Here is a 12,317-nt window from a genome sequence, read left to right on the forward strand (position 1 = left end):
ATATGGGTTTCAGAGAAACTGAGGATGACTTATTGTGTGAAGGAGGTAATAAAAATGAATGCAAGATAAAGAGAAGTATCTAAGTTTACATTCAAATGGAAAAGTGGGAGGGTAAATGTTTGGTTGATACTGGCAGTCCTATCTGTGGCATTTCTGAAAAGTTATGAGATAAAATTGAACACAGTGCACATTTCACTGAGAAGCTCGAAATTTAACTCAGACTACAATGTAATATGCTTTTAATAGCTTCCACAACAAAAGACAATCTGGTCATATGTGAAGTACACCAGCGGCGGAAAACAATCAACTTCTCACTGCAGGATGGCAATGGCAGTGATACCAACGTAGCGGCACCACCGTTTAAGATAGGAAAAAGTTAGATTTGGTGCAATATTACTGGGTGCACAAGTTACAGCCAGGCACGGGCCTGTTGACAGTAAGTTACGCTTACCAGCAGTTGCGAAGTAGAAAGGGGGCCACAGGGTCGTAGAACTGCTGAAAAGAGTAAACACAGTGGTTTGCATGGTGCAAGTTACAGGCAGAATGGGCCCACTGGCCCAACTTAGGTGTTATGAGTACATGACTTGGGGCAGCGCATTAACAAAATAGGGGTGCACAGCCACATATAAATAGGTGCCGGTTTTTCTAACGAGGGGGATTCAAGTGTGGCAGCTCTCCTGGATGGTGGGGCATGGCACACCACCAGCTACACGAAGCAGCAGATGGGGCACCAGCATTCCAGTCCACGGCGGGTTGCTGGTTTGACCCCCTGAGGCCAACACGGGGTCCGTAGCCAGCCAGTGATGTGCCACTCAATTGCTCACTACCACGAGCAGTCTTGTTGGCTCCCAACACACGCCGTATGCATACCGAGGTGAGGGCCGCAGATTTGTCTGTCGGATCATAGGTGCTTGTTGTCGCCCTTGATCTTAAGCATGACGGCAAAGAAGCACGCAGTGGGCCGCCCTGCAGATTCCAGTGAGCGGCACTCGAGGACGAAGGCCGTTGAGTTGGCTGCCTGAGCATCCTGATGGTTTCAAAATACCGCGACTGTACACAGCCAGCACACCGCAGTATGTTGCAGAGGTCACTGAGGTAGCTCTTCCACGCCAAGCTGTTTTGCAGACAGCGAAGTGACATCCTTGGCATCGCGGGACAGAGAGGAACGTGGCACTGAAGCTGGGAATAATAAAACACTTGAAGATCATGGCCAAGTTTTAATACGGCGCATCCTGACAGTTTCCATCCCCGTCCAACATTTCACCACAGCATGCCAACATCTACATTTGGCAGTGACAGCTACACCAATGACACTACCACTAAAGCAGAATTAATTAACATGGTTTTCTCAAATTTCCTCATCAAAGAAGTTGAAGTAAATATTCCAGAATTTGAATCAAGACCAGCTGCTAACATGGATAACTTAGAAGTAGATATCCTTGGTGTAGCAAAGCAGCTTAAAGCACTTAATAAAGGCAAGTCTTTCAGTCCAGATTGTATACCAATTAGGTTCCTTTCAGAGTCTGCTGATATAATAGCTCCATACTTAGCAATCATATACAACTTGCTCAACAAAAGATCCGTATATAAGAACTGGAAAGTTGCATGTCACACAAATAAACAAGAAATCAAATAAAAGTAGTCTGTTGAATTACAGACCCCATGCACTGATGTCAATTTACAGTAGGATTTTGTGACACATACTGTGTTCAAACATTATGCAGTATTTTGAAGGAAACGATCTATTGACATACTCAGCACAGATTTCGAAATATAGGTCTTATGAAACACAACTAACTCTTTATTCACACCAGGTAATGAGTGCTAACAACAGGGGGTCTCAAATTGATTTCACATTTCCAAATTTCCAGGAGGTTACCTTAGCTTCCCTTCCATAGTCATACTCAAGTTAATTATCATTAATTAGTGTAGCATTTGCATCTTTTCCATAAGTTTTACTTTGATTTGTTTTAGTGGCAGGCTGAATAATCAAGACATTGAAAGTGAATAGCAGCTAACATCATTACATATTAATCATACAAATGAAGTCATCATTGTGTAAATTGAAGTGCTCCTTGCTCTAGCTATCAATAAGCCCATTAACATTCTCCAAAATCATAATATCAAGTCCTCTGTAACACAAAATCCTACATAACCACAAGTGAAGCAAAAGCTAATAGTATTCATAGTTCAGTGTTAGTTATACCACAAAATAATTAAATCTGTTAATTAATTAAGTAATAACAGAGTAATAAGTGATTAATGTCTATAGCAGAACAATGTAAAAGTTAAACTGCAAGGCACTAACAGGACTTTTCTCAATTGCAAATGGTGTTTCTCACTAGACAACTTCTTAGTCTGCAGACTGCAGTAGTCAAAGATCAGGAATAATATCTACACAGGTATCAAGCAATTTAATATCTCATAAACAATATCAGATATGGCATCAGAAGCAACAGTATGTAACACAATGTTTTGAAAAATATTTTCACTCATGTGAGAGCAAATTAACTGTAGTCACATGACCCACAGAATAATCATTCAAATTGGGCTAACTAAGGAAGAATGGATGGTTGGTAAACAGCGAGGTCATCGGTCGTTGGTCATTGGTCATTGGTCCCATGATCCAAGGTGGCTAAGGGAGGAACAACACCAACGACACAGTTCAGTCAATGGGAAAGGAAAAAGGACAAACAAAGAGGCAGAAAGATTGCCAGGACAGCAGGAAGAGTAAAGAACAGAAAGGGGGGAAGAGAGGCAAGAACAGGAGGCGGCACCAATGTGTCCAAACCACACACCACACCATGATCGTGGCACAACAAGGAAGACACCAGAGAAAGAAGACACAAGACAAAGGAGAACAAAACTGTACAAAAGACTAGACAAAACATAAAGAACTAAGGACTCCAGTTCTGGAAGGAAATTCAGATACTTGAACTGGAGGGGGGGGGGGGGGGGTTAACCAAGAACAGATGTAACCATGCAAGGGTCATTCATTAAAATCAATGAATAAGAGTGTGGGAGGGTATATTTAGTGTGAAGGGCCAAAAGTTGGGCGCAATCCAGCAAAATATCTAACACAGTGATGTAGACCCTGCAACTACAAAGGGAGAGTAAAAAGCCACGGGTCAACCTGGTATGGCCGATATGAAGACAGCAGAGGGTGGTAGATTCCTGCTGAGAGTGAAGAAAAAGGAACACCACATGGAAGGAGTCCCCTTAATTGCAAAAAGGTTATTAGACAGGGGTGTGGGCCCCAAAGTGTCACACCAGCCATATGATCAGCAAGCTCATTATCCAGGATACCCATATGACCGGTAACATAAAGGAAATCAACTGAACAAGCAGCGTGGTCAAGATCAGCAAGAAGGCTGTGGACAGTAAAGACCAAAGGGTGTTGAGAAAAACACCAGACGATAGCCTGAAGGTCACTCATCGAGTTCGTACATAACAAAACTTGGGTGAGGGAGGACTGTTTAATAAAGCAAAGGGCCTGCTAAATGGCCATCAGTTCCATAGTTATCCCACATGATCCTGATTTAGAGCCATCAGTGTAGGAAACAATAGCATCCCAAAACCCCCAAAACATCAGCAGAACAAACAAAGGAACAGCATCAGAGCGACAGAGGCTTTCAGACGCCAGGAGAGATCCATCCTAATTTGGGTCCAAGGAACTAACCAAAGGGTGTTATCGGGAGAGAATGTGTAGAACAGACAAAGAGGGAAGGTGGAAATCATGGTGAAGAGAAGCGAGGCTGAGTCCAACTGGTAACTCACCCAAGGGCATGCAGCAGACGTTACAGAGCTGTGAAAAGAATACAACAGGAGGAGTGAGTAGGGAAAGAGGAGACAGTGATTAGACTATTGACAGGACTAGTGTTAAAGACACTGGTGGCCAAATGGATACCACAATAGTTGACTGGGTCCAAGACGAGTGGTGTAGAAGGGGCAGCTGAGCCGTAAACTTAGTAACTGTAGTCCAGATGGGACAGAACAAGGCCCAATAAAGTCAGAGAAGATTCGAACAATCTACACCCCAGGAGGTGTAGGCAAGGAAGCAAAGGACACTGAGTTTAGAGAAACAGCCAATCTTCAGAAGGTGGATATCGGGTAACCAAGTAAGCTTGTTGTCAAAAAGAAGACCCCAGAAATGGAACTGGTGGACCATGGTCAGGTGTTTAGTGTCCAGATAGAGTTCCAGATCTGGATGGATGGAAGTATGGCAACAGAAATGGACCATCCATGATTTAAGGGTGGAGAATTGAAAACCATGTGAAAGAGTCTACATGGATGTGCACCAGATGGCACCCTGAAGCTGTCACTCCACACAAGCCACCGAGTGTGAACTAGACCAGATACAGAAATCATCAACATACAGAGCAGGGGTGACCAACGGTGGCCCCAAGTCATTTAATAGCAATGAGGAAAAGAAGGACACTTAATATGTAACCCTGTGCAACACTATTCTCCTGGGTCTGCAGAGAGCTGAGAATGGTGCCAACCCAAACTCCAAATAACAGGAACAGGAAATGGAAATAAAAATTGGGACAGGGCCCCAAAAACCCCATTCACGAAGTGTAAGTAAGCCATGATGGTGGCAACCCATGTGGTGATGGTATGTTCCTATGGGACCAAACTGCTGAGGTCATCGGTCGCTGGCGAAGCCATGTCATAGGCTTCTTTGAAGACCAAAGAAAACTGTGGCAAGATGGCAGCACTGGGAGAGGCCTGTGAAACTGCAATTTCCCACTGAAGCAGCTGATCGGAGATCATCCCTCCTGAAAGCCACAATTGTGAGGTAACAAAAGGTCCCGAGATTGGAGGACCCAACACCATCCATTAAAATAACTTGCAGGGGCATTGGTCACACTGATTGGCTGGTAAGTATCGAGGGATGATGAATCCTTACTGGGCTTAAGGACAAGAAACACAATACTATCCCTGCATTGAGAGGGGAAAACACCTTGGAGTCAAATTATGTTAAACACCCAGAAGAAATGTTGTCGCCATGGAGGAATGAGGTGTTGAAGCAATTGGTTGTGTATGAAATTTGGGGCCAGGGGCTGAATTGTGGGAAGAGGATAGGACCAGAAAGAAGTTCCTATTCACTAAAAGGTTCATTGTAGGTTTCTACCTGACAAGGGGTAAAACATAAGTGGGAAGCTGTGGCCCACTGTTTCTGGAGAAGGAAGGTAGCCAGATAGGAAGCTAGGGGTTAAACATAAGTGGGAAGCTGTGGCCCACTGTTTCCGGAGGAGGAAGGTTGCCAGATAGGAAGCTGGCACCGAAGCCATTGCAAAATGTGCCGCAAAATGTTCCACAAGAACCGACGAATGCATGCAAAACCCACCCGGGATGGCAAGGCCTGGGATGGAAGACACCTTGGAGTGTGTAGTGTGCAGCCCACACTTATGACAAAAGGACAGAAGAACCTGGGGAGGAGGCAAAACATTCCCAACAGACCCACTTGCTCTGTTCAATTAAGAAACTAGATTTGGCGTGAAGGTATTTAAAAGTAATAAGACTGGCAGAGGGCAGGTGCTGCTTAACATGTTGCAATGCTCAAAAGTGATCACACATGGCGATGGCAATGGCCGTGCTCCACCACAAGACCGGCCGGCGGTGAAATGGGTCCGTTGAGTGGCGGATGGCAATGCTGGCAGCATGAATAATTGTATTGGACATGTCATGGATGAGTTCATCAATACAACTGACAACCTAGGAGGTATATAGAGAGTAATGAGTGTGATGGAAAACTGTATGGGGTAACCTGACCATCAGGAGGTGGGAAGGGGACAAGAGAACCAACAGGAAGTGGTCGCTATCACAGAGGTCATCACACAGCAACCAGTGTAATGAATGAAGAAGGGGATGGGAAGTGAGTGAAAGATTAAGGGCAGACAAACTGTCAGCAGCAGCATTAAAATGGGTAGGGAAACCATCATTAGGAAGGTTGTGGTCCACATAAAACTGGTCTATGAGGAGATCCCGACTAGAAAAAAAGCACTGCCTCACAAGTGCTGATGGGCATTAAAATCACCAACGAGGAGGAAGACAGTTAGGGCACCAGATATAGGTGTTCTGTCAGGAGAGATATGGAGATTGCAGACCGTGACTGCAGAGTCCAAGTGGGCCCAGATGGCAACTGCTTCCAACGTGGTAGAAGGGCCTTATCCCAGAACTTATGTTTCTTCTTCTTCTTCTTCTTCTTCTTCTCTTTTATAGGTAGAGGAGGCAAGGGCCCAGAAAGATAGCAGGTTTCAGTGAGATGTGGAACTGAGAGAGAGTGGATGACCTATCCAGCAGTCTTCCTACTCTCAAAACAGCGGGCTGAAGCTCTCCACTTATGTTTTACACCTTGTCATGCAGAATTATACAATGAACCTTTTAGTGAATGGGAACTACTTCTGGCCCTCTCCTCTTCACATGATTCAGACCATGGCCCTGATTCCACCATAACCAACAGCTTCAACACCTCAATACTCCACAGTGACAACATCTCCTCCCTGTGTTTAACAGTACTCGGCTTCAAGGTGTTTTTCTCTCAGCACTACATGGTATTGAAATCGGCAGCACACCTAGCTACTATAGTAGATTTAATCAAGGCATTTGACACTGGGTTACATAGCATTTTAATTTAGAAACTTAAAAGATACAGAACAACAGAACTAGCACTACTGAAAGTTTATTTGACAAATAGAAACCAAACAGTAGCTGTAAATTCAAATAAAAAAATCTGACCTACTCAGTAAAATACGTAGCGCCACAAGGATCTGTGCTGGGACCTTTCTCATTTATTTTGTATGTGAATGACCTACCAAACTTAATGCCATACAAATCTGTGAGGTACACCAATGACACACCTTTTATCACATCATATAATGTGTGAATGTTGTCAAACAAATTAACAACTCCATGACGGAAGAGGCAGCTCAGTGATTCCAAGAAAACAAGCTGGCATTAAATAACGACAAAACTGAACAAATCCTCTTTTCCCTAAGAACTGTTAAAAATGGACAAAATGGGATCAATCATTCTGTAAAATTGTTTAGGCATTTACCTCAATACTAAATTATGCTGGAATGCCCGTACAGAAAAGCTCTGCAGTAAGTTGGCAAGAGTCCTAAGGAAACTGAAGGATTGCATGACCAAAGACCTTGTGTTCATTGCATACTATGCATTTTTTCATACACACATGCATAAAGGAATATGACTTTGGAGGAAAATGCTAGAGCAAAATAAGTTTTCCTCTGGCAGAAGAAAGCCAATAGATGTATTTTTGGTTTAAGCGACATAACTTCCTGTAGACAATACATTGTTGAGCCAAAATACTTACAGTCCTCAGACTATACATGTTCACAGTACTTATAAGTGCCAAACAGAATGTCCACATGTATGAAAGAAGATCAGATGTGCACTCATACAAAACTAGAAACAGGAACTTACTGGACATTCCTTGGACTCACCTAAGTAAAGACAAAAATATTCTTTCATCCAAGGGCATTGAACGAAAATAAATTTAAAATGGTGGCAGAGACATGGTTGACAGAAAAAGCATTCTACAACATAAAAAAATTCTATATAATGAAAAAATTGACAGCCTTTTACTTTAAATGTGATTGTGAACAAACAAAATTGTAACTTACAGCATTCAACCTGATTTGTAGTACCTGTAACCTGTGTAAGAAAACTAATTATGTGATGGGTACAAGACATGCAATATCTATGCAATGATATACACATGAACAATTTGAATAATTATGTATGTACTGCCAGTGTCTTACAAAACACCGAAGTTGTTTACAAGCTAACAAATCAATTTAAATTTCAACAAAATCGCATCATCCAGCTGATATCCCCGAGTGTTAGAATGCCACTTCCAGGATACAGGCCTGTCAGAGTCATATCTAGATGTATCAGGAGTCCCATATCATTTCAACTTCACATACCCCACACAGTTACAGAGCCTCCACCAGCTTCAGTAGTTTCCTGCTGACACGCAGGGTCCATGGTTTCATGAAGTTGTCTATATACCCATGCACATCCATCCACTTGATACAATTTGAAATAGGACTCATCCGACCGGGCAACATGTTTCCAGTCATCAACAGTCCAATGTCGGTGTTGAAGGGCCCAGGCGAGGCATAAAGCTTTGATTTGTGCAGTCATCAAGGGTACATGAGTGGACCTTCAGCTCTGAAAAGCCAAATCGATGGTATTTCATTGAATGGTTCGCACGTTGACACTTGTTGATGGCCCAGCGCTGAAATTTGCAGCAATTTGTGAAAGAGTTGCTCTTCTGTCACACTGAATGGTTCTCTTGAGTCGTCGTTGGTCCCATTCTTGCAGGATCTTTTTCTGGGCATAGCGATGTCAGCGATTTGATGTTTTACCAGATTCCTGATATTCACGGTACACTAGTGAAATAGTCGTATGGGAAAATCCCCACTTCATTACTACCTCAAAGATGCTGTGCCCCTTGCTCGTGCACTGACTATGACACCACATTCAAACTCACTTAAATCTTGATAACATACCATTGTAGCAGCAGTAACTGACCTAACAACTGTGCCAGACACTTGTCTTATATAGGCGTTGCTGACCACAGTGCCATATTCTGCCTATGTACATATCTCCGTATTTGAATACGTGTGCCTATACCAGTTTCTTTGGCACTTCAGTGTATTTATTCCTCAACATATTCATCCTGGTGACCAACACACTTCTCACTATGACAGACCAGTTTATTGATACCATCACTGTAGAATGTTTGGCATTGTTGACGGAGCCACAACCTCACATCTGCTTGCACCACTTCATCACTATCAAAGTGAAGTCCTTGAAGGTGTTCTTTCAGGTTTTGGAAACAGATGAAAATCAGATGAACTGAATGTAGTATGAATGATGACATGGAATCCAAGGCATGGATTGTTTCAAATGTCACAGCACTCTCATGTGGTCTGGAATTGCCATGCTAAAAGAGAGGGTGCTCCATGTGTGGATGAACTCTTCAAATTTATGCTTTCAGTTTTCTGAGGGTCTCTCTCACACACACATACATATTTATCTTACACACTACAATTTGGAGCCTCCTATCAGCAGAGGGTTACAAGTTGTGTCAGCAAAGTAGGTAAGCTGACCAAGTAATTTAAGTGACATGTAATACCTCAATAGAAATTGAGAACAGAATAAAAAATTTGGGGGCATTACATTTCAGTGTGCCCTTGTATATTTTCCAAATGATCTATTTCTCTTTCTAAAAGCTCTAAATATATGTCTAGAACCAAGGACTACTGATAATCCTCCCCTCCCTTTGTAAACAACAATTTGGGGGGGGGGGGGGGGGGTTGTACTGACTACAGGTCCTCTCGGCTTTACCCCAACTTCTCTTTTCCTGTAATCCCTTTTCTACAGCCTTTTTGCTAATGGTACACCACATGGCTAATTTAAAAAATGTTTTGCATACTTGTAAATGTAATTTGTACTCAGTCCTTTACTTTTCCTGGGCTTTCATCAAAAAGTCAACTGTTCCCCAAATTTTTCTTTCTGTTAAGGATTCAACTTTTCTGCCTCCTCCAATTTTGCTTCTGCACATTATGATAATTGACATCACCTAAACTATTTTAAATACAATCATTATCTTCCTCAAAATATCCTCTCTCATTTGCATAAATAACCCCCCCCCCCACCCCCCGATTTGGTTACTGTTGTTTGTGTTATTCAGCATAATTAACTTGGTCTTTGAATAAATTTCACTCTTTTGGTTACTAAATACTAATTTTTTTAATTGACCAGTCGAATCCCATTCTAGCATTTACAATCTAGTTCATAATTTGAAAGCCATTTTCTCTAAAATTCTGTATTCCAAGATGACTTTGTGTAAATTGTACATCACAACTTCAAATGACAAAAGCACGCTTTTTTTTTTTACTGTCTCCCTGTAGCTGCCCTTATTTCAACCCCTACTAAATGCATCTACATCTACATGACTACTCTGCACTCCAGTCTTAAGAACTTAGCAGGGAGTTCACTGAACTACCTTCAGACTGTTTATCAACAGTTTCAATCTCGCACAACATGCAGAAAAAATAAACATGTAAGTCTTTCCATGCAAGCACTGATATCTGATCATTTCTCCTCATATAGATGAGTGCGGAAAAAATATTGCCACATTCAAAGGAGAAAGTTGATGATTAAAATTTAATGAGAAGATCTCCCTGCAATGAAAAATGACTTTTGTAAATAACTGCATCCCCAACTTGTGTACCATTTCCATGACACTCCCCCCCCCCCCCCCCCTTGACTGTTTCAAATAGATATTTTGCTAAATTTCATAGGAAAAATGAGTGTGTCAAATTTTTGTTTTCACAAAACATGTCACTATATTTTTAAGAACAAAATTGCATAATTGTATTCTTAAAGAGTTGTAAATGTTAACTGTAAATTTATTTATCCATTGCATTAATAAAGACATGTGAAAATTGTCATTGTTACCTGTTATAATATCACAGCACCTGAGCCAACCAAGTTAGTACAAGTGTGTTAGTACTGGAGTTAGTTCATTCAGTTCAGCTGAGTTAACAGAGCAACGTGAAGAACAAGTTCATTTGCAAAATAATTATTATTTTGTAAAAAGTTATGATATAGTGAAAATCGATCAAAAATCAGTGTACACTTTTTAACTAGAGAGTGTATCTAACATCTTACGTCCACGAAGAACCAATTTTACCTAAACTGCACACAAATGAGTTTTAACAAGCGCTCTGACTATGAACTGAGAGACAAAAGCCAAGCAACCATTTGCTACTATTACACTGGTACTTGTAAAATGCTTCTGTAACTATTTTGAAGCCAATACAAAATTTAAATGTAACTCTCAAATTATTACACCAATTTTGTAGCAGATTGTAACAATGGGCACAGTCATTTGTCTTAACATGTACTAAATTTTATATCCATTGTCAAAACTAGGGGCTATGCAAACTGGTGGTCATAATGTCTGCCCTATGACACCTCATACCATCAGGCCTCGTGTTGGACCTGTATGACAATGACAAATGCAATCTGACTATGTCTGTTCTCCACGAGCCTGCACTGCAAAGCAAACAATATATCTGTCTGCTCAGGCACTACTTGCATGGGGCTGTTGGCATCCTATGTAACATTAAGTCAGGCCAACCTGAACTCATCAATTCCAAATTTGCATGACAGTTGTGGGATCTCAACAAATACTTGCAATAATATAGCAGAACAATAGACAATAGTCTCAATAAGCCATGAGCCTGTTGCTGTCGAATTCCAAAATGTGCTTGTACAAGTCTCATCCCCTTACACGAGGCATAATGCAGTCTTCTCACAAATTATGACCATACACACTCGGCTTCTGAATGAGAAACCTACAGTGCAATTTTTCCTTATGCACAGAATGCAGGTGTTGCTACTCCTTTCTACTTATTGTCCTTGGTCTGAAACAGTAATCATTTGCATATCCTATCATGCAATCCATTGCATGTCAGTTTAGTGTTTGTTGCACATTGTGTTCCTTGTGCTGCAACTTTAATGCCTGGAATCACATACCTTCAAAATTTATTCATATTTGGGATGGTTGCTTTGTAAGCAATGCAAAAATTGCCTTGCATTATTTCAATACATAAACATTGTTATTATACCAAATTCTTTCATCAAAAAGTTATAATGGTGTTATGAGCTCACCAACAGGTTTTCCAAAAATTTCATTCCACTTCAACTCCAAATCACAGTCTGAAAGGCAAATTGCAGCTACATAAACTATAAAATATACTACTGTCACCAGTCCCACAAACATAAGGAAATCCATCACAATTTCTTGAAGAAATGTGGAAGAACTTGTAATTAATTTTCAATTATGTTATTCAGCTCCTGGAAGATAATGCAAACAAAAACATAGTATTTAAAACTAGGGCAATAAAAACAGCAATGGAATACAATCAAATCCAATTATAATTTTAATTAATAGTAAGCAGGCAAAATGAACAAAGCGACAACATTTTGACACAATTGGGAAGATAATGCACTGAGTTATAGCAGTTCTTTACTCCAAATAATGAATACAATAATTGCTCAACGTATATAAATGAACAACCTAGTAATGAAGAAGAAGAACATGTTTTTTCATAATTGTGATATTTAGTTTTGCCAAAAAATGCATGAATATCATGAGCAGTGTGCAAGCTTATGTAGCACTACAGTGAAACACTAATTCATTCATTAGTGTGACAACTTTTGATCAAACATTAATAAGTTCCTTAACAGTTTATAAATAATCAGATTTAACAGTG

General features: G+C 40.9%; 1 protein-coding gene across 2 annotated transcripts in view; it reads right to left on the bottom strand.

Moving 5' to 3' along the window:
• LOC126184225 (dehydrogenase/reductase SDR family member 7) overlaps nucleotides 1-12,317 on the bottom strand; it is a 161,691-nt gene that overhangs the window by 127,611 nt on the left and 21,763 nt on the right. For both annotated transcript variants that reach the window (XM_049926594.1, XM_049926593.1), the window contains exon 2: nucleotides 11,713-11,898. In XM_049926594.1, coding sequence (XP_049782551.1) covers nucleotides 11,713-11,836 — 124 coding nt within the window. In that variant the 5' untranslated portion in view covers nucleotides 11,837-11,898. The remainder of the gene's footprint in view (nucleotides 1-11,712; nucleotides 11,899-12,317) is intronic.

The sequence above is a fragment of the Schistocerca cancellata genome, chromosome 4, assembly GCF_023864275.1.
Source record: "Schistocerca cancellata isolate TAMUIC-IGC-003103 chromosome 4, iqSchCanc2.1, whole genome shotgun sequence".
NCBI classification, from domain to species: domain Eukaryota; kingdom Metazoa; phylum Arthropoda; class Insecta; order Orthoptera; family Acrididae; genus Schistocerca; species Schistocerca cancellata.